General features: G+C 39.1%; 4 protein-coding genes across 6 annotated transcripts; 2 read left to right on the forward strand and 2 right to left on the reverse strand.

Moving 5' to 3' along the window:
* Positions 1 to 561: 561 nt before the first annotated feature.
* On the reverse strand, positions 562 to 3,115 carry LOC101174677 (heparan-sulfate 6-O-sulfotransferase 2-like). The gene is made up of 2 exons (XM_023959069.1): positions 2,204 to 3,115; positions 562 to 1,929 (listed from the first exon to the last, which is right to left on the reverse strand). Exons 1-2 carry the CDS (start codon positions 2,782 to 2,784, stop codon positions 1,116 to 1,118), a joined length of 1,395 nt encoding a protein of 464 aa, XP_023814837.1. The 5' UTR covers positions 2,785 to 3,115; the 3' UTR covers positions 562 to 1,115.
* Positions 3,116 to 6,771: 3,656 nt separating this feature from the next.
* On the forward strand, positions 6,772 to 10,983 carry LOC101174927 (transmembrane protein 179). The gene is made up of 4 exons (XM_004073145.4): positions 6,772 to 7,281; positions 7,631 to 7,768; positions 7,862 to 7,940; positions 9,480 to 10,983. Exons 1-4 carry the CDS (start codon positions 6,956 to 6,958, stop codon positions 9,675 to 9,677), a joined length of 741 nt encoding a protein of 246 aa, XP_004073193.1. The 5' UTR covers positions 6,772 to 6,955; the 3' UTR covers positions 9,678 to 10,983.
* A 1,277-nt stretch (positions 10,984 to 12,260) lies between these two features.
* Positions 12,261 to 21,415, forward strand: LOC105354862 (heterogeneous nuclear ribonucleoprotein U-like protein 2). Its single transcript, XM_011480000.3, has 12 exons — positions 12,261 to 12,863; positions 13,879 to 13,955; positions 14,055 to 14,297; positions 14,374 to 14,486; positions 14,578 to 14,841; positions 15,026 to 15,148; positions 15,232 to 15,333; positions 15,550 to 15,718; positions 18,418 to 18,648; positions 18,717 to 18,772; positions 19,708 to 19,771; positions 20,342 to 21,415. The coding sequence occupies exons 1-11, from the start codon at positions 12,397 to 12,399 to the stop codon at positions 19,747 to 19,749; spliced, it is 1,887 nt and encodes a 628-aa protein (XP_011478302.1). The 5' UTR covers positions 12,261 to 12,396; the 3' UTR covers positions 19,750 to 19,771; positions 20,342 to 21,415.
* On the reverse strand, positions 21,277 to 24,684 carry nudt22 (nudix hydrolase 22). 3 transcript variants are annotated; one of them, XM_020706485.2, is made up of 7 exons: positions 24,554 to 24,684; positions 23,970 to 24,104; positions 23,679 to 23,719; positions 22,918 to 23,549; positions 22,036 to 22,133; positions 21,658 to 21,751; positions 21,277 to 21,547 (listed from the first exon to the last, which is right to left on the reverse strand). In XM_020706485.2, exons 2-7 carry the CDS (start codon positions 24,053 to 24,055, stop codon positions 21,416 to 21,418), a joined length of 1,083 nt encoding a protein of 360 aa, XP_020562144.1. In that variant the 5' UTR covers positions 24,056 to 24,104; positions 24,554 to 24,684; the 3' UTR covers positions 21,277 to 21,415. The 3 variants fall into 3 exon arrangements, with proteins under 3 accessions (XP_020562144.1, XP_004073194.1, XP_020562143.1); XM_004073146.3 differs by having other exon boundaries at positions 22,918 to 23,043; positions 23,113 to 23,719; XM_020706484.2 differs by having other exon boundaries at positions 22,918 to 23,719.
* Between the last annotated feature and the right edge of the window lie 165 nt (positions 24,685 to 24,849).

The following is a 24,849-nucleotide window of genomic DNA, read 5'->3' on the forward strand; positions in this document are numbered from 1 at the left end:
TGCGACAGAAGTCCGGTTTGACCGAGTCATTTGAGTAAAGCCCGATTATTTATAATGGGACTAAAAAATAAAAGTCAATTAGATCACAAAACACCTTAAAATGCATTCGTCAGTTACTAATTAAAAATCATTTTATCTTTATACTTGTCCAGCAGATGAACCATTGAACGTTAATATTAAAACAAGTAGAGTGCAAATGCAAATTCCATTATGTAAAAATTTGTTTAAAGCATTTTAATTGTATTACTTAAGACGGTTTATTAAAATTTACTTGTATTGAAGTGATAAGAAGAAACAGCTTTACTCCATCGCAGGAAAAATGGTTATATTTAGCTTTACCATATTTTCATTGAAACACAGATGGCATTTAACGTTTAGGAAAAATATATTTAGTTTTGATTTCCTTTCCAAATATTTATTACCAAAACAGAGCTAAAATCACTTTTTAGTTCAGTGCAAAGTAAGCTTTGATTTAAAAGATCCTTCAGCACACTCTTCTGGTGATCAAAAGACTCGCAAGGAAGATTGAAATGCTGCATTTCAAGCATGAAATAATGATGATGGCCTTTCAAGAAGTTTTAATAGTTTGCACAACAAGAAAACAACAGTTTCTGAAAATGCAAATCCATTTTTATTTAAAAAAAGACAGACATTCAGTTATTTAACAGCATAAGCAGTTTATGCCACGCACTGAGGTATATATAAAAGTTCCACTCTTCCTTTCTGCTGCAAAACATAAATACAAGTACATTTGTAAATATATGCGTTTAGATTTATTTTTAACTTGGTAAAACTAAATGCAGAAAACCACATATAAGACATCACGTAAGAGTACAAAAATAAAAATTAAAAAAAAAAAGATCTGGTTCAAAGTCACATGAATTTAAATTCCAGAAGATAGCAGAAAACTACCACCACCAAAAGGTCTGAGACTTGTTTTAAAAACAGTACCATAAGTAAACAAAAAGCAACCAACATCAATAAATTATTGTGTAGTTTGAAAAACCATTAAAATTTAAAATAAAAAATGAAAGGTGCATAATGACATTAGCTTGAATTATTAAAACCAGACAAGGCAGTATTATGGCACACTTTGTGTTTTAAACATCCTACTGCTACCACTGCTCTACATTGTCGGTGTAATCCTCGTCTGTGCTATTATCATCCAGATCCCACCAGTCTGGGAGCAGCCCTTTAGAATCGACGTCGTTCCCGGCAGCCTTCTCCCTCTGAGGCTCTTCTGTTACAACAGTGTGTGGCGTTTCTGTAGTCTTCTGAGGTAAGCCCTGCTTTGAGGGGAACCGTCCCCTGACCCGTCTCCTCTGCTCCTGACGCCTTTCCCTGGCCTGTCTCCGTTCCTGCTGCCTCGTTACCTGAAAGCGCTGCAAGAAAAGGTCCCGTGCATACTCGTACAATTTTACATCCCATCTGTTAAGTTCGAGGATCCTCTGCTGCGTCCCAGGCGGTACGTCGACAGTGGACGCACGGGTGCCATTCAGCTGTGTGAAGGGTGCAATGAACTCCAAGTTAAAAGTTCGTTCGAAGAGGTATTGGGTCTTACGCTGGTACTCTGTGAGGCCAAAGAAGGCCATGCCCCGAAGATTGCGTTTGGCACTCTCTAGAAGCACTGCCCAGCGTTCTTCCTCAGTCATGGTAGAGACATTGTAGCAGCCCACCAGACTGAGGTCAGCCAGCATGCGGGTTTGTCGGTTGTTGGCCAGGTTGTAGGGGCAGTCCATGAACTCCTGCAGGGAGCAGCCTGACCAGTCATCCCCTGAATAGCAGCTCGGCAGCTCTGACAACGTTGGTGAGCGTCCATCACAAACATGTAAGGAGGCCTTCCACGTAGCACCACGCTGCACATGACGCCACTCGCTCAGGTACCTTGACACTGGATCTCTTAAGATCGTTATATAATAATAGTTTCTTCTGTGGAAAAATAAAATGAACATTGTTTCAAAAAACCAAGAAAACACTTTTAGATATTACCATGTGACTGAGCCAGTGTAAAGATGAGCAGTGAATAAAATTAGATCCAAATTTTGTTAAGCAAAAATGACCACATTTTTGCATATTGTTTGTAAATAGATTAACAATATGTGAAAAAAAAACGTTTTTACTATACTTTCACACAAAAGTAATCTTTCTCATAAATGTATGAAGTTTCATGGTGGATAGTATCATGAATGTATTGTTTACATACATGGGCGAGTTCTTGGGAACTTCTCTGGAGTCCATTCTTGAAGGGACACAGCTGGTCAGCTCGGTCCAGTCTGCATGGAGCCCACAGCTCCAGCCCGTGGAGAACCGGGAAAACAGCCAGGTTTCCATCTTACCTGGCCGCAAACAGGTGCATTTCTTCTGACCCGCGTGGCACTCACACGGTCTTTCTAATTTAATATTCCGTACCAAGTGTCGACCAAACGTCGTGCCCCCTGTCTTTTGAATGTGCAGGAAAACGATGACATCATCCCCTTTGATGTTGAAATCTACGCCGCGGTTAAGATCGTCTTTGGTGAAGTTAAATCGAGGGACAAACCGGGATAAAGCACTGTCCTCTGCGATGTACGGATCTTTCTGGAGCCCGTCCTGCAGCTCATTGCCACTGGTTCGAGAACCAGTTGCACCGACGATGGTAAACAAGGATCCGAGCTGGTGTAGCACGCGGCATTCCGACCTGCCGGGGCACACATACTGGATCATGATGACGCCAAAGAGCAACACCATCAACAGAACGACCAGCAGTCGCTGATGGTTGTTGGTGCCGCTGGATTTTACATCCATCTTCTTGAAAAAGACAGAAAACCATCACTCAGGCAGTCTGGAGCCTTTCCTCTGAACAGGAAGGAAGATCTATGAGTTCCGCGTTAGCCAAATCAAGCGAAAACACTACAATGCAGCTGCTAGCCTAATGCTAGCCAAAATGTAGTCAGCAAACGTCAAAGGCAACCTTCACGCGCTCCCGTTTACATTGTTGGGTAAACTGCCAATACTACGCGTTAAATCCCGAGAAGTTAAGCGGTTCAATTATAAGAAGTAGTTAGTTTAAAAAGAGATAATCCTCTTTACTGCAGTAATTCTTTCCTTCTGCCGTCGATTTCTGACCTTTCTTCCCATGAGCCACCGCGCGGCAGTGGGAGAGTAAAGATTACGTCAAAATGAAAGACGACAATTCAAAATCAAAGCTCAGCCTCTCATCCCAACTTCTTCAACTTTCATAATGAAAAATGTGGACTCAAATTAAAAGCGCACAATTATTCGTATCATTAAATTTGGCAAATGTTAAATTCATCAATGCAAATTCCCTTCATCTCCTATTTCCCCCCCCCATATTAATCAAACAATTTAAAATGTATCTCAGTACCATCTCTAAAAGCCTTAATCAGAAAGCTGTATGTTTGTATGAAAGTTGTAGAACCTTGAATGTTTTTGTGTAAAATACATGTAATATGTACGCTCCCCTGGCTTATTTGAAGTTTATTTTTTAAAATTGTGTTTTGTACTGTACTTCTGTTTTGTACAATAAAGTTTTAAAAAATCAAAGCTAAGCCTTTTTGGGGAATTTATTTTAAAAAATCAACAACAAAAAATGGACGTTGTCTGTCTTTTAGTGCTTATAACTTATTGTAATGTATTTTTGTAATATATATGCCATCCCCTGACATTCATTTTTGTCCTACTTCCTCTGTGTGTTTTTTGTATTTTGCATATTAATATATATATATATATATATATATATATATATATATATATATATATATATATATATATATATATATATATATATATAAAAACAAATCTTAAGTGTGTATTTATGTCTCCTGTATGCATATATATTTTAATAATATTTATTAAATATAAAGTAACCCTTATTTTTCAACAATTAAAAAGCAATGACAAGAATAAAACAAATGGGATTCACCATTTTTGATACAAATGTAGCGTAGCACACCTGAAAAATTCCATTCCCTAAGCAAAAAGTAGTCTATTTAAGTTTGCTATAAGTACACTTGGTGTATACTAAATGTGAAGTAGTATATTTGAAGTGTATTTTTTTACATACTATCTTTATATTTTAAACTTTAAATGTTTTAATTTATTCTGAAGAAGTATCCAGTTAGTATACTTTCTAGACTACATGTGAATGGTCTAGAGTGGACTTGCCATAGTTGTACAACTATACTTAATGAAATAAATTTCAAGTGTACTACTTGCTTGGGTAAGGGGTGAGCTCACCCAAGGAATGCTATTCCCTTAGCAAAAAGTAATCCATTTAAGTGCACTACAAGTATGCTCAGACAATTTCAAAAGTGAAGCAGAAAACTTGAAGTTTCCTTTCTATTTAGTATTTATAAACTTAAAAGGTGCAAATTTTGTCTGAAGAAATATTTAGTCTTATTCTTTCTATGCTGTGCGCTCACGGTTTATATTTGCTGTATTGACTCTCAAGTTTTGTTAATAAAATAACCTTTGAGTGTAGGCTACTACTTTGTGCTGAAGATTGTTTTAAAAACTTGATAGTGTGGAACTAAGTTTACTAAATGCTTATTTAATTTAAAACATATCTCTGAATTGACATAGACTGTTGAATGAATTAGCTGAATTTCTGGCCGGAAGAACTGCTGATTGTGAATTCAAACCTAACATGTTGGCATGCAAAATAATAGAAATATAACGGGTCATTCTTTCATTTCTTTTAACATGAGTTTGTCACATTGATTCATTGAATGTCTTTAATTTCACAGATATGCAGCTGTTTGTTTAAACTATTTTGAGGACAATATTGGTGTTTTTATATGTTCATTTGACTATCATTAATATGGAGGGAGTACTTTTTAAAAAGAATACAATGTTAAGAATAAATATGCTTTAAGACCATTTTCTTTTTTATTATGTTTTATTGTAGTTTAAATGGTTAAAGGTAGATGTTTATGAAATAGTGAACACTATATTTGCCTAAATGTATTGTGGTTGCATCTATTATCTTTGGAGATGTTGTGTGGTTTAAGTTCTAACATTTTATCAGCAATAGCTTTGTATGTTGATGAATGTAATATCTCTTGGAAACCTTTGTGTATTTATTTTGAAATATATTAGGAGTGGCTTCCAGGCTGCCAGGCACATTATTGCACAATTAAATGAAATGGGATAGGGTAAACATAAAGGCTCAAAAGATACTAACTTGAAATTAAAAAAAAAAGTGAATCTGAAGGAAGAGTGGAAAGTTACATAATTCACATTATTCATTCTAATTTTTATGGTCAGTGTTTTTTTGGAGAACCAAGTCATTGTGTTGGTCCATATCTACCAGGGAGTTTTAGAGCCCCTTTTGGTTTCTTGCACTTTTCAAAGATGATCGTTTCACTTTGTTGAATACCTTTCCTCACAGCCAAAAGCAACTATAACTTTCTTTGTTGTAATTCTTTCATAGTGAGTCCCAAATGTTGGACACAAGTGTTTACATCTTAAATTGCCTTTAAGAGGTATTTGGATTTGCCAGAAAACTGTATTTGAGGGATTTGTCTGTCGAAAATGTCATCATAATTGTTTTTTTTAAATAGAAGCTTCAAACATGTAAGAAATGTACATATTATTTGAGTTTGTCTCTTTAAACAAACTGTATTGAAAAAAACTGTTTATTGTGACATAATTAATTGCTGAGATGCTCTTTTATACACTGACCCAATTATACTTAATGCACCATCCTGCAGTTGGACTACAGCTATTTCAGGATATACTGTGAGAAGTAGGTCAAATGGAGAAACAGACGTAACGTGGCGGGAATGACGTCACGAAGGAGGACGGAAGATGTTGCACTGCGGATTCTCTAAGGAAGAAGATGTCCCACTCTGTACTGAGATTCTACAAAAAGGCCTTAGGATCGTCTGAAACAATTCCATGTTTACAGTGAGGCTAATACAAGAAAAAAATGCTTTCAGTATGTGCTCCTATAAAAAAGACGCGTCATCAACCAATTTATTGTACAAGAACCACTAAATAAGTACAAGCCAAGCTAAAACTGGGTCAAAATCCATCTCTTGACATTTTTTCTCTTTGTTTCTTGTTTAGATAAATGCCTTTACTCAATCCACAAAGCAAAATTAATTTAGATGAAAAATGTGATTAACCAAATGTCACTTAGGAAATCAATTGAATCTGATCTTAAATGTATTCATTTCATTATAATATAATACAAGAGAAACTCGTTGATACAGCAGAAATGTTTAAAAAAGAGTTGCTAAAAGCAATTTAAAATATATATTAAAATAACAATTTTTTAATAAATACAACTTATTATGATGCTAATTTTAACATAAATTTTAATTGGTATTATATAAATAGATCTTTGTTCTAAAGCAACCATTTTAATTAAATTTTTTCCCTTAAAATTTATTACAGATGTTACTTTTTTGTTTAATCTATTTGCCAATTTACTGATTCTACAAATGCAGTTTGTTTTGAAATGATAACTTTAAAAAAATGTTTATTTGAAATTTCTAATCGATTTTTATCTGCATCCAAATCAAAGGCTTCAAATTCAAAGCCTTATTTGTTTTATGTAATTGTTTTAACTGAAAGAAAAAGTATCTTGACCTATTTGATTCAGATGTGCAATATCCACATAATCTGTGTGATGGGGCAGAACAGCTGTCCAGATGGGTCAGACTTTACTTGGTAACATATGGCTGTTAGATAACCCAGCGCAGAACTGGCCTCGATCTTGTTTCTGGAATTTGCCATGTAGTGAGTGCTCTGTCGTCAGTCTCCCCTCTCTGTCAGTACGTGCTGCCCGTGTGTCACGCTCGGAATCCAGACTGCCAGCCCGCCTGCAGCTCCGCCCTGGCTCTTTAAATAGACCTACCCATCTGGGGCTGTTATTCTGGAGCCAAACAGTGCGCAGGGGTGTTGTTTTATTTTAGGGTGTGGAAAAAAACCCACATTGTTTACTCCGGAGATGGAGTTGGACCGGCGGCTGTTGCTGTCCCACTGTGCGGTTCACGCCCTCTCGTTCGCGGCGGGACTGCTCGTGGTCGTCCCCATGGCTCTGAACGGCTCCGCTTTCAAAGGCCGCTGCGCCCTCTTCTCCACCGGCTACTGGAGGACCGAGGACCAGCCCGCGCTGCCGGCGGAGCAGCCCCGAGAGTTCAGTCACCTGGTGGTGCAGCAGTGGGGGCCGCTCGCAGCGTGTCAGTTCGTCACGTTCGTGGGCATTTTCACGGTGCTGTACGGAGCTGCGCAGGGGTGGAGATGCCTCTTCTATCTGCACGGGGGGCATGACGAGTGAGTCTCCGGACGAACTTAGCGCACACACCTCCAGTGATGATTTGGCATCACTACCAGGAGAAATCAGCATTATCAGATACATATTTATATCATTATAAAAATTAAAAATGCATTAACCATTTGCTCCAAAATTATAGACAGAAAAAAACCCACAAGAATATTTATTTCAGGAATAAAAATGTATTTATTAACACATTTTTTGGGTACAATATTACATGAACTTCAGTAATTGCTCCCAGCTGTTTTTCCTATCAAAAGGTGTTATCTGAATCTGTATTTGTCTGTTGCATTATTCCCTGTTATTCCTCATTATTCCTTATGTTTCTATGTTGTTTTTGCCACCCAGCACCCTGTTCTCGTCCTTTCTCACGGTCCTCCTGAGTGTGTGTGTGCTCTTCCTCTCTGGAGGGGCCAGTGTCATCCTGTCTCTGGGATTCAGCACCTGGTGTGACACGGTTACGGACACCCACAGACGGCCGTACAGGTACAGTTCTATTAAATCTCTAAGAATTCTGGTTGTATTTAAAAGGATGTGTCTGGGTCGCTTTACATCCCTCTGTGCTTGTCTTGTTTTCAGTTGTGCGGAGTCCCAGTCGGTGCCGCTGTACCTGGACGTAAACACTTTGTCATTCTACACAGAACTCAGTTTGGCTCAGGTAGGACTTCTGACCAGTCGGATCCTGCAGTACAAATCAGACTTTTCCAGACTTTTAAAAAGCTGAAACATAACATTAGAATAGTTTAATTAAATACAATGTATTTTCTGTGCCAGTCAGAAGATGCCATAGATTATTCAAAAACTCAAATTGGCTATTTGCATTTTAAAGTTTAGGTCATTAGTAGTTTTTGTCATCTCAGCGAAAGCACAGATTTAGGAATAATATCGTTAGTTTTATGGCAAACTTCAAAAATCAGATGTGACATTAAGTGGACAGGATATAGAAATCTTCACAATTACCAGACGACCTATTAGCTTTCAAGACAAAGGTTATAATTCTTACACAAGCAAGTTTAATAAGTTAGGCGATTGTGTGCATTTGACATTTTCTTATTTTAGAATTATTTATATGAATAAGGACCTTTCTGTTCATTTTAGGGAAAACAAGAATATCCCCATTCATAGGAATATAGGTGCTTTACAGCGTCAGTCATTACAATGTTATTCAAGATGGTAAACATGCTTGATTAATCAGTTGAAAAAATATAAGAATAATTCTGTTTCTTAAAAAAGTTCAGATGCATACAGATATTTCTGAATGCCTTTCTAAAATTTCCCGTTTTCATACTTTTTTGTTTGTTTATTCAAATATTTATTTATGTTCTTTCCTCTCTGCCTCTGTGTTGGAGTCTTGTCACACCTCTCTCATCTCCATGACAACCAGCATGCACAGCAGTACAATAAAAGTGCACTTAAGCCGCTGACAGGCTCAGATTAAAGAAAAGATCAATACTGATGCCTCTCCGGGGGAAACATCTCTCTTGTAATGAGAGGTGCAGCAGAAAGCTGAGTGACTCCATGCAAAAAGCTGGAAAGATAACAACCAGAACAATAACTTTAGCAGGAGCATTCCCTTTGTTTTGTACAGAATTTTTTGAAATACCTTTATCTTTTTTAGTTAGGCAAAATGTATTCCTTTACTTTTTCCTCTTGTTTTACTTACTGGAAACCACATTTCCTGTTCTAACTGTTGCAGTTCTAATTACTGCAGTATTCATTGTACATTTAAATATAATTTAAGAGTTGCTTTGTCTTTGTTTTTTGTCACATAAAAGCTCATCTGGAGGAAATGGCACCTTCTCAGGGACACTTGTTATTTAAGTAGATAAAATCAGATGAGTTTTCTTTTAACTCACTCAACACTTGCTTGTAACATAAAAGCATAATGTCTTAGATGCCTTTATATCAAGACACTCTAGATATATTTCTGATTTGGTGGTTTGCTTCCATCAAGATCAAAATCTCTAAACTTGTGGTTTTATTTTGAAAAATAATTATTAATCAAAAAGCAAAAAAATGTTTTTAAGTTCTTTGATATAATAAGACAATTTTGTCATACAAGATGTGAGTCCATTCATTATTAAAAGTCAAAACAGTAGTTATTCAATAAATGATCTTAATCTACATAATCAAAGCACATCCTTTTTTCTGGGTTTTACCATAGACTTGCTGCTGATGGTTGCTTTTGTGTCCTCAGGTGTCTCTATGGTGTGTGACAGCTCTATGGTTGGCCCAGTCCATCCTGGCCTTCCTACGTCTCTACCACTCTCATAGCCGGCACCTGAGCGGCCCTTGGCTGCACAGAGACAAGGAAATGCTGCTGGGACACAGTCTGACTGACAGCACCTCCCCCTTACCGTCTCTACCTTCATCCACCCCCACTTTGTGCGTGTGAGCAAAGGTGACCGAGGTGGTGGCACCAAAACTCCCCTTCCTCAGCCCTCCAATTTACATTAAAAAGCATTAGTTTATCAAACCAATATGGGTATTTACAGAAAGCATAACAACTACTTACATGAAAACCAAGAAGACGTTGGAGGGAATGTGGTCAAAACTAAACACTCTATCATAGAGCATAGATTCATTCAGGGTGTGAATATTTTTTTAAATCAAGAATTGGTGTTGTCCTCAAATGTTCAGTATTAGGCAGGTTGGACTCTTCATTTAGTTACTACAACAAAACAAATCAAACAAGTCCCCAAAGGTCATGAGAAACCTTCAACATGCAGTTTTTTATTGCATGCCCTATTTAAAACTGCATGTTATGACAGTATTAGGGCCACCATTAAAGAATAAATAAATAAACTATATATATATTTATAAATTGTAATATTTTAAAATATCTTTAATAAATGACTGAAGGACTTAATATAAAGCTTAGGTGCTGCAAAGTAATGATTCAACACAAGCAAAGTAAAAAAAAAAGAATATTAGAATTAGTGTCTGAAAGAAAACTTCCATGTTAGGTAAGGCAGAGCTGCACTCACCTCTATCTTGGCCAAAAAGGGACTAAACTCAGAATTTTAAGAAAGCCACCGATTTAAAAAAAAAACTTCAGCCACAGTGTTGCATGGTTGTTTACATTTCTCCCAGAATGCATCATTTTGCACAGTTGTGTACTCATTGTGGAGAAAATCAGCTTTTTGTTCTGTCATAATAACCACTGACGTGCTTTTATGGTAAAGCAGATGATGAGAGTGACTGTGAAACTGTGTGTAGGCTCGCTGTGTGAGCAGACTTGAAAGTTCTGTTAGTTATAGGAAAAAACCCAGATGACCTCTGCTCTTGTGATGATTTTCATAATGATGCTGTTTGTGCAGATGCAGCTGCTCTGAGGGCAGCAATGAAGCAAACACTTGGATTGAATTGATCCGTTGTGGCTTTTGTACTGAGAGGTTTGTGGGAAAAACCAATCAGGCCATGTAAGAGGAACTATGTTTTTAACTTTGCTGAGTTTTTATTTTTTGAACTGTGACTCAAAGTTGTAAAAAGAAGAATTTCCCGATGGCAACGACCAGAGCAGCTGTAATGACACACAGACAGTGGAACTGAAAATCTGAAGTGAAGAGAAAACTGTTGGTTTGTTGCATCTCACAAAATATATTTGTACTTTTACTCACTGTGGTATTGCTCTGTTATTTTTATCCATATGCATTTTTTATGCATCTGTGCTGTTTTAAAATAAACATTTCCACAAGTAAGTAAGAGTTTATTTCATACTTTCTGATGGACACTATAATTAGTAAAACAAGATTTAATATTTAAATAAATCTCTTTTCTTGTCTTAAAACTTGTGATGTTGGTGACAAATTTGTTTTATTTCTTTTTTTACTTGATGCAGCTTCAATTTTTACACAAAACGTAGACTACTTTGTTTTGTTTAAAATCAATTCAGTTTTATATTCTGATACCTGTTTTTTTTGTTGTTTTTTTTAAAATCATTGTTAGTTAATTTTTTTTAAATGTTACGTTTATTACTGAAGCAAAGGTTAACCCTGATCATCTAGAATTTTATAACTTTTTAAACTGTTATTTAAGTTGATGAAATAAAAATACTTAATGCTTTAATTTTATTAGTTAATAGAAATTAACACCAGTGTTAATTAAGGTTTTTAAACTATTCATGGATTTTTGGTATTACAGTAACGCTCTCTTTCAGAGCAAAGACTTGGATTTAAACTGAACTTTAGTAAAGCTATGCTGATGTTAAAAATCTAAGATTCTTATAGTTACTTATACTATTTTTAGGTTTGAATTATTTGTCAATCAACTAAATACACATTTGCCTTGATCAGGGAATGGGGGGGCAGAGCAGGAGAGCACGATTGACTGTGAATAGATGTATACAGTAAATTTCAATATTTATAGTAAATAAATAAAACAGTCAATGGAAAGCACATCGACTGAGTCCTCCCAGGTGCCAGTGGTTTAACCCTTGTGCTATCTTAGATGACCCCACCCTTGCATTAAACGTGTTATTCCTGGCATGACAAAGGTGGATAAAGGTGAAAAGATTTCATGTAATCCATGGACACCAGTGCAGATCACAAATCATTGAAGAAAAAAGGTTTAACGCACTGTCTAGTGGGTCTAAATGACCCAACTCCCAATGTTAAAATGCCTAGGATAGCACAAGGGTTAAAAAAAAATCTCCCTGGAGAGCTCCGTACAGATGTAACCCTTGTGCTATCCTAGGCACTTTAACATTGGGAGTTGGGTCATCTAGACCCACTAGACAGTGCTCTGGACCTTTTTTCTTCAATGATTTGTGATCTTCACTGGTGTCCATGGATTACATGAAATCTTTCCACCTTTATCCACCTTTGTCATGGTAGGGAGAACACGTCGATGTAAGGGTGGGGGTCATCTAAGATAGCACAAGGGCCAGTGGTTACCAGGTGTAGTGGTTTTTTCTGATCACTAGGTGGCAGTAAACAATTTTGTTATTGTTTAGCCAATGACAACAGAAGAAGAACTGAAAAACCAATCAAAATCAAGACTTGGTAATGGACCCTTGTTTTAAGTCGAGAGGGTCATTTTCTTCCACAGTTTTGAGATTTAGTTTTTTATTTTAAACTGCGTTTGCTTATTTCAAATCATTTTTCGCTGCAGCGATGAAACTGGCAGATATTAAAAAGCTAAAAGTGACCGAGTTGCGGTCCAGACTTGTAGAACTCGGCTTGGATAGCAAAGGTTTGAAGGCAGAGCTCGTGGACAGACTTTGGTCTGCAACAACAACAAGCGAGTCACAGCAGGACGGAGCCCCGGCAGAAGAGGCGAAGCAGCGGAACTTGACGACATCCTCGCCGTCATCAGACGTCGAAGATCTGACCTCTTCACCGCCTGCGGAAGCTGATGTTACTGCGCCACTTAAAGCAGACCGTGTCCGGGAGTTCACAGACTGTGCTACACAGACGGAACCCGACTCAGATCCACCATCGGCACTACCCACCTGTGGTTCTGAGGGGGAGACTGTCTGCCAAGCTGAGGGTCCACAACATGCAGAGGATCCAGGAGAGCACGAAGATCTGGGCAGGGGAAGAGCTTTCTATGAGTTTAAAGAGGAGATTCGATACAAAAGGTGAGTTGTCGTTTCAGAAGTCCAGACTTCTGAAACCCTAATAATTCCCATAATTCCATACGAAAAACCTGAATTAGAATATCGATTTAAAGTTGGATTGATTTCAAGTATTTGTTTAATTTTGCATATATTGAGTTTCATAAAACCCATGAAAACAGGATTTCTGAAAGTGAGGAAACCCTGGAGAAATCCTCATTCACTTCTCTGTTTTTGCAAAAACATCAAGACAGAGATTTTGATCACATCAAATAAAATAAAGTATTTTCAAAACAAAATGTCCATCTTCAATCCTTCCATAGTATTTGCAGGGTCCAGGTCCTGCTTGAGGATGAAATCTGCATCTTCATCCAGAGCTTCAGCAGAAGGAATCATGAAGTCCTCTAGAACATTCTGCTAAACTGTTGCAGGGATTTAGGATAAAAAAAAGCAGAGTTTACCAACACCAGTGCTGGACATTGCCGCCCAAATCTTGACTGAGGGTGGAGATTTCCCTCTGGGCCTCCAGCAAGTTTGGGTTCTGCTCTTCACCAGTCTTCCTCCAAACCCTTGGACCTTGATTCCCAAATGAAAGACTTTCCTTTCATCAGAAAACAGGAGCTTGTACCTCTGGCTAACAGTCTAGTCCTTCTTCTCCTTGGCCCAGTTGAGGTGTTTCCTCCATTGGCTCAGGCTCAGAAGTGGTTTGATCCTAGGAACCGTTCAGTTGTAGTCCATCTCCCGAATCCACCTCATTCCACTCTTTCTGGATGTCTGCAGGTTCTTGAATCTTGTCCTTTTGATTATCTGTTGAAGCTGGTGCATCATTATTCAAACATCTGATAAAGCAGCTACTTCACCTACATTTTTAAACAGGTTTTATGATAAGATGTGGAAACTATCTGGAACTAAAATAGTTGATTATACTGTTTCACATTTGTCTAGTGAGCTGCAGCAGTTTCAAGTAAAATAGTTAGAAAAGCATTTTGAGATGACTGAATTTACTGAATTGGATTACTTCTCTGTTTTTATCATCTAGAGCCAAATCGCCACAGGCTGTACAGGAGAACGACGTTACTGAGCAACACATTCACGACACACTCAGGTTTGATCCATGTAAGTTTAACATGTTCAGGGACAAAACAGAAAAGACATTTGTGCAAATGTCATGTCCAAAGTGCAGAGATATTGTAAGTGTTCTTGTTATTTCCACAGATAATTGTCACCTCCATTTTGAAGTGGGTCCTGATGGGTGCAGCGGGCAGCCGCGCTTCTGGGATCGCTTCCCTTTGCTGTGGTCAGGCTGCAGGCTGACCCACGGGGTGCAGCAGGGCATGGTGGGGTTTGAGGTCAGAGTGGAAAGGAAGTTGCTGATTTCACAGGCAGAAGATGGAGAGGTCAGAGAGCCGTATGGTTTGAGGGTCGGCTGGTCAGCGGCTGACAGCTCACTGCTGCTGGGTAATCAGACTTAGCGTTTGAAAGGATTTTTTATTCAGTGAGAAGATCATTTGGTTGAACAAAATGTTTCTTTCAGGTGAAAATGAGCTCTCTTTTGCTTATGATGGGAGAGGAAAAAAAGTCCAGAGTGGAAAAGAAGAGATGTTTGGAGAGCCTCTCACTGATGGGGACATCATAGGCTGTTATGCTGTGAGCTGCATTTTTTTTTGCTTGATATTCCTAAAAAGACAAAGTTTGTTTTAAATTGAGTGAATTTCCATCTCATGCTTTCCAATGACAGTCTTTCTCTGCAGACCACGTGGAGCTCTCTTTTCATAAGAACGGCCGTTTGATGGGTGTGGCCTTTTCCTTCAGCGTCTCCAGGCTGCGTGGTCGCGCTCTGTTCCCTCACGTTCTTTGTAGGAGCTGCTCTGTTCGACTGTTTTCCGACCCTGCCGCTCCTGAGTGGTATCCCGGTCCTCCTGGCTTTACATCGCTGACAGCTCTTCCTACCAGGCAGAGGATTCGCTCCTCATCAGCTCCTCCTTCCAAAACCCAGTGTGAGGTGAGGAAGAATTTGTGTAGTTGGTAGAAACAGGAGCATTTTGGACTAAACTGTCATAATTTTACAAAAAATCCATGAAAACGATTCTTAAAATAAATCCAAAATTTCACTTTTTTTTAATCAAACTAATCCGAATCGTTACCTAGTTCCTATTTTTTACACCATTTACTCTCTGCGCCTTTAGGTGGTGATGATGGTGGGCCTTCCTGGTTCCGGAAAGAGCTTCTGGGCCCAAACCCACATGAAGGAACACCCAGACAAACACTACAAACTGCTGGGAACACAGGAGCTGCTCACTTGTATGATTGTCAGTACAACTCTGTCTACATTGGTGTTTACATTCACTGATTCATCTGTGACTGTGAGGTGTTTGTGTGTCTGTTTGTGTAGAGCGGCGGTCAGAAGGACAACAGGCTCCAACAGGCTTGTCAGTGTTTGACTGAGTTGATCAAGATCGCTGCTCAAACTCCAGGAAACTACATACTGGACCAGGTAGAGTATTTCTGTATGACGTCTCAAGTTTATCCGTCAGCTTTTAAAACTCACCTGCACATATGAGTTTCAAACTTCTTTAAGTATTAAATGCCTTCGAAACCGAAAAATCACCGATCCCAATCAGTTATAATTGTTGAAATTGCTCAGAAGCAGGAAGTTAGTTTCTCAAGACTCAACAAAACATTTGACCATTTCTCTCTTGTTTGCTTCCAGTGCAACATCCTTTTCTCTGCACTCCATTACAAGCTGCAGCTGTTTGCAGGCTTCAGGCGCCGCGTGGTGGTCGTCTTTCCTCCAGAAGACGAGTGGAGAAGACGACTGTTGGAACAACAGAGGAACGACAAAGATCACATCCCTGAGATCGCCCTGCTGAAACTACAAGGTTTCATCATGCTTGTGTATTAATATGGTTCATTTAGTGCATGATAACTGTTTAATAATCATTTAAAACCATCCCTTTCTTTCTGTATCTATCTGATGCAAGCATTGCCTTCATCATCTGTATGTTTCTTAACTTTTCAAAACTCGATTTCTGGGTTTGTCAATCTGGACTGGTTTTAAAATATTTAGACCAAACAGCAGCATGCTGGATACATCAGGGATGTATTCAGTTGCTACAAATGACATTTAGTTTTCTGCTGGAAGCTTGCAAAAGTGCATGATGAGCTTTAGCCTGGTCCCTGATGTTACGTTCACACCGGCATGTATGACGCATTCAAGAACGCGCTTTTAACATACGGTAACATACTGCTGCTACCCCATACTAGCACATGTACTCACAGTGGGAAGAGGCTTGGTGCAAAATGTCAAAGCTGTGATAATCTTGTTCTTTCACAGCTCTATTCCGATATATGAAAGACTCCATGTCTTTGGCTACGTTCACACTGCAGGCTGAAACGACCCAATTCCGATTTTTTTTGCCCCTATGCCACCTGTATCTGATCTTTTCATGACCGTCTGAACGACACAGATCCGATCTTTTCAAATGTGACCCAGGCCACTTGGGTATGTGGTCCTGAATCCGATATCCAATCTTTTGAAATGCGACCGCCGTCTGACCGGCCAGGCCACATGTATAAGATCCGTACGTCATTGATATGCTACAAACGTCATAATTCTGCCTTAAAGTAGGCGGGAACGAGAACATAAACATCAACCATGGCCGACGATGCTGGTGAGACCAGTCAGTGGAAGGGAAGCCAGGTCACCGATTTGATTCATATTTGGGGTGACAGCTCTATTCAGGCCAAACTCAAGGGCTCTTATCGAAACGAGGCGGTTTTTGAAAACATTTCCATTAAATGGGCGAGCGTGGTGTTGAACCTTTCCTGCGATGACTTTTTTTTCCCCTTTCCGACCGTGGACAGAAAAAGCGCGGGGGAGACCGGCTTCTCCAGGCCCGAAGGCGGATCCTCCTTCGGGGTTCACTTCCCCGTTCAGACCCTCAGATTCTTCAGAGCGGGTTAATAAAGAGTCAATAGCAGTTCTGCTGGGGGGAGCCTTTTTTTTTTATTATGGTTCTCCTTCCTCCCTAACACACAACATGAATGCACGCCCCCACTGACCCTCTCCCTGCCCCTCAGAGGAGAGAGCGCGTGCAGCGCACTACTGCATCTTACACACGCGCGCGCGGCCCCAACACACACACATCCCCATTCCGGGTGGCAGTGGCTCAGGTGGTTGAGCAGGTCGTCCAAAGATCGAGGGGTCGGCGGTTCGATCCCCGCTCCCCCCAGCCAACTGTCGTTGTGTCCTTGGGCAAGACACTTCACCCTCCTTGCCTCCAGTGTGGCTCCACTGGTGTGTGAATGTGCATGAATGTCCCGGTGATGGTCAGAGGGGCCGTAGGCGCGAACTGGCAGCCACACCTCTGTCAGTCTGCCCCAGGGCAGCTGTGGCTACAACCGTAGCTTACCGTCACCCAGTATGAAGGAAGAGTGACTGAATAATTGACACACTATAAGCGCTTTGAGCGTCTGGAAAAGCGCAGATAAATCTAATCCATTATTATTATTATTATTATTATTATTATTATTATTCCACAACAGTGGTTACAGACGATCCTGGCTCCAATGCCTTCTTAAAATGAGAAGATTGTAATTGTGCTCCTCTGTTGACAACACTGTTGTTGACATCCATTGTTAATGTTAGCTACTTCCGCAAACAACAAGTGGCGTCGTTCCCCTTTGATTACTCTTCTGCGCATGCGGGTCACTTCTGGGTCATTTCACGGTCACACAGGAGATCACAAAAGTTCGCATTTAATTGGAAATGTGAACAGCCTTGCAAAAAAATCGGATTTAAAAAAAAAAATCGGAATTGAGCATTAGGCCCTGCAGTGTGAACATAGCCATGAAATTCCAGTTGGACACGAACCAGAACTATTAATTTCTCTTCGATGAGGAATTTTCAGACAGTTGGCACTTCTGTGAAATAAAAGACGCCATCCATACGACACCACCAAATCTGAGTCCCTGATTGGTCAAAGTTCAACCTGGTTTAACCTGGAACGCACGTTCAATGGCCACACGTTTTGTACATGGAGCCAGAAAACAGACTTAAGAACTTGCGTAGCAACATGTGAACAGGAGAGTTTTGAAGGCGTTTACATAGACTTTTCATTGGAAGTGGCCACTTCCTGCTGCAGTGTGGTTTTCAACCATAGCTCATGATTAGAACAAATCTGGTATGTCAGCTGAAATTGGAAAAGAAAAAATAATGGAAGAAAAGTGATGGGAAGATCCACATCCCACTCTAAGTGGCTGGGAAAAGATGTGTTCTGAGATTTTAATAAAAAAGAGTTTTACATAAATGATAACTTTCTGCTTAGAAAAAAGCCCTTAAGCACCCTGTATAATTTCTGAAGAACTTGTTTTTTTTGCATTGGCTGTTGCCAGTGTTAAATATGACTTGAAAAAGGAATGGAAGAAAAATAATATATTTCCTAATAACAGCAAAAACACAGTTCAAATCAATGTAAATAAAATTCTAATTCTTTGTGCACGTTCCAGTTGTGGTTGGCCATGTTTACGGCGTTAGTTAACATGCCCCTGCGTCCCGGGTTTCCCCTCTTCTCTGCAGTGAGCTGCAGTCTTCCAGAGACTCATAGTGACCTGCTGGAGGAGCTGCAGTATGTTGAGCTGCCTCAGGATCAAGCACAAACCCTCCTAAAGAAGTACAAAGATGAGGCTCGCAGGCTGCTGCCCCCTACAATCCCCAAACAGCCAAAGAAAAGGCCCAGACTGAACAAGACGAGACCCCATCCTTACGGCCCTCCACCATCACATGTGATTCAGTGGCCTGGGCTTCCTGGTCAGTATCAAACACACTAATTTGTTAAATGTGAAGGGTGCTTGTTCATAGATTTTGTTGGTTTTTAGGATGGAACAATCCACTGCTCAACATGCAAACATGGAGTCAGCAGCTGCCAAGATATGTGAGTGATTATTTCCATGTCCTTTTTTTAAAAACGTCACTCTTTTTCTGTATATGCGTGTCATGCTTTCATTTAATCAAACATTTAATTCATTTTTCGCTGTAGCAATGAAATGATTGCAAAGGAAAAAACATCCCAAATGCTTTGTGTTTCTAATTATTATTATTGTCTATTATTGTCAGGTTACAGTTTTGGACTCAAGTTTTGCAGAGGATTAAAGAACACCTGTTCCAAAATTGCCGTTACATATAATAAAATCCAAAACACACGGAATAACCCAACTGAATTAGCTTAAATAATTGAACAACTGCAATCTGTCTTCATTTTTTGTTTTAATCATTGAGAGATTTTAAAAATATGAATAAAGGTTTTCTCATGTAAAAGCTAAAAACTATAGTGCAAGTTGTCCAAAAGTTTCCCTCTTACAGATTCGACAATGTAGAATTGTCAGTATAATGCAAGACTCAAACTTTTGTATGGAATGGATTTAAAATTTCTCTTTGTTTTTGTGTTGGTTGGGACCTGATTTAAAATGACCCTTTTAAATGTAATAAAAATCCTGTCAGGAAAGAATCCTTTAAAACTAAATATGTTTCAAGATGTACTATTGTAAACCAAATTGTGATGTCCACAAATATGAACAACCAGGTTTTAAAGAGATCAGTCAAAGAGGAGACTTGAAACATTTTAAAATAACAGTTTTTATGATGAAATGTTTGGGAAACTATAATTGATCTGGTTTTAGATTCCAAAGCCACATTTTAGGGGTTTTTGTTGGACATGCTTCCAACCAGGCTGCTAAACAAATCTATAATCACTACTCTCTAGCCCCCAAAACACTATCTACTGCCCTGGATTGTAATGCAACTTGGACACATGCTCACTACTTTATTTTTTTAATACCTCACCTGGCTTGCTTTCACCATTTTTTGCAGACTTCTGCAAATTTTCCATGGCTCAAGACATTGGAATTGTAGATTTGGACATCCCTACACAATGGTAAATACCTTATACTGTATAGTGCACTGACTGGGGAATAGTGAGTGAATTTTGACACAAGCAGAAGCGAATTGTAGGCAGCCATCCTCATTGTCTACATTTGGTAATGACAATTACAGTCTTCCCTCGCTATATCGCGGTTCACCTTTCTGGGGTTTCAAATTTTTTACAGTGCGAGTTTGCATGTTTTCTGGGTTTTTTTAGCGCAGTGTTCTGTGTCCTGATTGGCTATTGACTTGTCAATCAATCTCATCTGTGCCCATCTCCTGTACAGAATACGTTCAGTTTGTCACATTTACACAAATCTTTGTTTTGGTTCCATAATAATGGATTTATTTTTCTATGAAAGTTTTAACTTTGAGAGTTTAAACAAGAGAGAAAAGAGTAAAAATGTTCACGTAATGAGAAAACTGTATTAAGTGTGTAGTGAGAGGTCTTGCAGCGTTAAAACATTTATAATCCTACTTTGCTGATGACACTTGTTGTGGGTTATTTATGGAATGTAAGCCCTGTGATAAACAAGGAAACAGTGTACTCATAATTTCAGTGCTGTCCTCTTTTACGTTTCAGGGGAACACGCCTCACCAGGACCAGAGCTTCTCCTTCAACAAAGACTCAAAGTGCAGCTGACATGAACCTTCCTGGTGACAAACTCTCTCTCTGCCACAACAACCATGGATTATTATTTACCAGCAAGGTTGGCTGTATTTACTGGGTTAAGGCAACTATCAGTCGATTGGTTTGGGGTTTAAATCCCAGCCTCAACAGTTGATTATGGCTAAAACACCAAACATTATTGCCCTCTAGCGATTTGATCCACATCATAATGTGTGGCTGACGATCCGATTCATTCTTTCAGTTCATTTTTAACAATTCACTGACCTAAAATGGATCCAGGATATCTTCAGTCAAAACCTAAACCAGTGAGACTCGGGGATAATACCTGGTTTGCTCAATTCAAATTGTTTCCACACATTGGACTGGAATGATGGACTGATCATCGTTTGCTGCATCACATGTGTGTTGTTCACTGTGATGGTAAGTTTTATGTTATAGTAAAATAAACTTACCATACTTGAATTCTAATAGTATTTTCCACTTTCAATTCCTTTTGATTTATTTTATTTTACAACTATTTTATAATTGTAAAGGTCGATTCAATTAATAACTTGCCTCAGGCAGATCAACCTAGTTCTAGTTGGATCTTAAAGTAAAAATAAATCTACCATGTGTCAATCCAAATGGTATTTTCCAACATCAATTCATTTATTGATTTCTCATTTTGAAACGATTTTTTACCGGTTTGAGTCGATTGGATTCTGCCTCAGACAGATCGATCTGGTCTGATCGTAGGATTGATTAATAGTTACTCCCCTGTTGCCCTCAGTAGTAAATAACTTGTAGGTTGCATTGGATTAAAATATCTTTTAAATGAAAAAAGTAATAAATGCATTCATATTGTATAAATGCTTTACTTTTTTATGTAAAAACAAAAAGAAATCAGATTTTTATTCAAAAAAGTTTAATAAAATCAACTCCTGGTTTTGTACAGTTTCCAGATTTTGACTAACATTGAGTATTTGCTGTTTTAACTCACATGTGTTACAGTGTGACGCTTAGTGGGAATAAAATCAGCTCACATCATCACGTGTGTGCTTGTTGTGTCGTGTTGTGTGTTCTTCTGGGGTTGACCGTCTGGTAAAGCAGCACAGCTCCTTTTGCTGAAGGGCACAGCTCGGACCACAGGGGGCTGCTGCTGCTCAGCTGCAACGCCTCCTGCAACACATTTCACATGCAGCTCTTTCACACACCCACAACCATCTGTATGCAACACGTTAGCGTTCTGTGCAGATGGGAAAAAACAATGTTGACCTCACTGTACTGACCGCTCTGCTGAGGAAGACTACATCTGTGGACTCGTTGGCCTCTGCTCCTCCTTTCCAGTACAACTCTTGGACTTCTTTAGAAGTTAGTGAGCAGCTGAGGACACAAAGGTAGAAGTGACCCATCATCAAAGTTTTTATATTATATATCAAGTCTGCTGGTATTTTTTAGTAACTTTATTGGCAGTTTTTGATGTCACTGGTGATATCAAATCAGTAAAAATATAACTTTATCCTGAAAATAAAAATGAAAATATTCAGGTTGTCACTAATTCTATAATGGCTAGAGACTAAAAAGACAGAGTACCTTACAGGTGATGTAGGTTCTGAATAAATCACATTTAAGGTTTGTTTGGCGATTCAATTGGAGGGAATGTCTACCTCACGAAGAATTCTGCACTCGGCCGGCCGGCGCTGGTGTGATTCAGAGCAACGCCTAACAGGACAGGCGCTCCGAGGACACTTACTGGAACGTTCACCTGGAAAAAGGACACATGTCTTACCAGTAATTAATAAAGTACGCTATCCTCACATTTCAGTAGATTGTTCATAAAGATCAAATAGGTGCATGGGATCTTTAACAAAGAAAATTTATGGAGAACACTTTTCTCACAATTTTTCACAAAATCAAACACAATTTTGAAATATTTAAATCTATGTTTTTAAATACCTGAAAAGAGTTATTTTTATCTATTTTTTCATTTTTGCTACTGTTATGTTCACATAAAATATTTAAAACTTTATAATAAATGTTACTATTTAATAATAAAGGTGCAGGTATCTGTCGTTATTCCCACTCTTTCAAATTTTTGCTTAAACAGATTCTCAGAATTTCTTTGTACTAAGGTTAAGTTTTATGTTAATTTATTTCATTACCAGAAGTACAAAATGAAATGAGGAAAACATGGTTTTTTTGAAGTTCTGCTTTTGTAAAGACTTTACAAAAAAATCCCCAATGATTTCCTGTCTTAAAAAAAAGACGTAGGACTGGTGGCCCTGTTAGCAATTCTGTCACTATGCAAAAGATGAACCTACCTGTAACAAACAATGAGACAAAGTTTATGAATACTGACTATAATATTGATGACAAGCTCAACACCATATCGGTATGAGGCAAACGTTTAATCTACAAATAAACTGGAAATTTTAAATTGTGGAATGATAAAACCCTCATGAATAAATCTTTGTGTGATTATGTTTGGTGCCTTTTTATTTTAGTTTCTATTGAATACAAAAACAGCTGAGTTTTGTTTTTAAACTCACCTCGTCTCTGATCTCAGCAGACACTGAGAAGAATAGCTCTGCGACAACGGCAGACGGCCGCCGCTGCATCATCTCCATGGTGATCTGCTCCTCGCTCACGGTCTCACCCAGACTTTCACACACAGCCTGCGGACAGCAGCAAAGCTTTGGTCGCACGGTGAGCATTTTATTGACATTTAACCTGGTTTCTGTCACCTTGGGCTCCGGGTGGCCTCCGGGAATGTCCAGCAGCCCGCCTGCCTCTGCTACCTTCTGACTCCTCCTGATGAACACCACCTGGTCATCGCTCGTGCACAAGATAGCCCCCACGCCCAAAGGCTGAGCCAACAACGCCAGAGGGTCTTTGTACTCTGTCTGTCCACGCTGACGAAGCTCTGCTGCCTGACACGACCAGTTTGTTCCCAGGTATTCTTTGTAAGATGTGAGTCCCAGTCTCAGGATGAGAAGCGGCTTGTCATAATATTCTACTGCATTTCCTTTACATTTTCCGTGTTCATCAGAGGGTGAAACTTGGGTGTTCTGCTGTGTGATTTCTTCATTTTCTGTCTTGGGAAGCCCATTTCTAAGGGCTGAATGGCCCCAAAGTGCATCCCCTTCTCCTGTTTGTGTCCCCTCAGCCTGCTGACAGTGTTCTGGGGGGGCATGGGAGGAATAAATGGAAGGTTGGTGTTTTGGAGAGGCAAAGCAAAAAGAATGTAACCGGAATTTTGCCCCATTAAAAAGCCATGGCTCCTTGGACAGCCGTTCAATCCAAACCTCACTTATGTGACGTTCAAGAGCAGAGTCTGACTTCCTGTTGTATCTGTGTGAAATAAAGTTACACATTTGGAAATGACCATCACTCTCATTTATTCTGCAAAAATACGATAATGTAGGAGCTAACAGAGATCTACCAGCTGGGTAGCCCAGTGGGACAGTACCCACTCTAACACTGCAACTAACACTGCAAGATTGTGGGTTTGACTCCAAATGGGTCAAACAAAGTAGTCTAAAAATGCTTCCTTTCTTGACACTCAACATCAAGCATGGACTGAATTGCAGCATCAAACTACCTTTCAGAGAGCTCCACTCCTACTTGAGAGTCTTGCAGGCCTCTCCAGTGTGCACAGTGGAACAGCACAGACACCTCAGGATCCATTTCTGTCACAGATGATGGGGTTCCTCAAGCATCAGGACCTAGACATGGCCTCAGTGGGGTAAAGAGCAGCAAAAAAGTAAAAGTTACCCAACAGGTTTCCCTCTCACATCTTCATTTTTTTCTTCTCAACAAAACAAATCTCTATCTTAAGCTATTGTAAACGTTTACATTCCCAGTTTTTTCAAAGGTTTAAGAAATATTTTATTCCATTTTTACTGGAACAATTATCTCCAAAAACAAGAGTGGAAAGGAAATAATGTGGGTCTGTGTTGAACGATTTGGTGTATCCTGGGTTTGTGCCTGGGGTAGCTTTTAATTTTTAGGAACATGAACGTCAACAGAAAGCACATTGAATGATTTTGTCGAAACCTGACAGCTTCAGATCATCCAGCTAGAAAGCAAGAATTGGTGATCATTCTTATTATTTTAAACTTTTTCAGACTAAAGCGGTCTGGATGTCAACCGTTCGGACAAAAAAAAATCTTAAACTTGTCTTACCTTCTCAAGTAGAAAGTGCCCAATAAAAACAAACCAACAGGACGGCTCAGCCACTTCCTCTTTTTGTCACTAATCCAGTTTGTACTCGTTATCGCCATCTAGTGACAAGATTGAAAAGCACAATATCTTGGAGCACAGTTTTAGAATTTATAGCTTATATATGTATATTTTATAATGTTAAACCTATTATAATTTAATATGTGTTAAAATGCATTCAAGTTAAGTCATTTTTTTATTGTCGATTTTTGTTCTTCTTGTTCCACGCCGGACCATAGTATGTGCCGGACGTGTTCTGG

Source organism: Oryzias latipes, chromosome 10 (assembly GCF_002234675.1).
Source record: "Oryzias latipes chromosome 10, ASM223467v1".
Taxonomy (NCBI): domain Eukaryota; kingdom Metazoa; phylum Chordata; class Actinopteri; order Beloniformes; family Adrianichthyidae; genus Oryzias; species Oryzias latipes.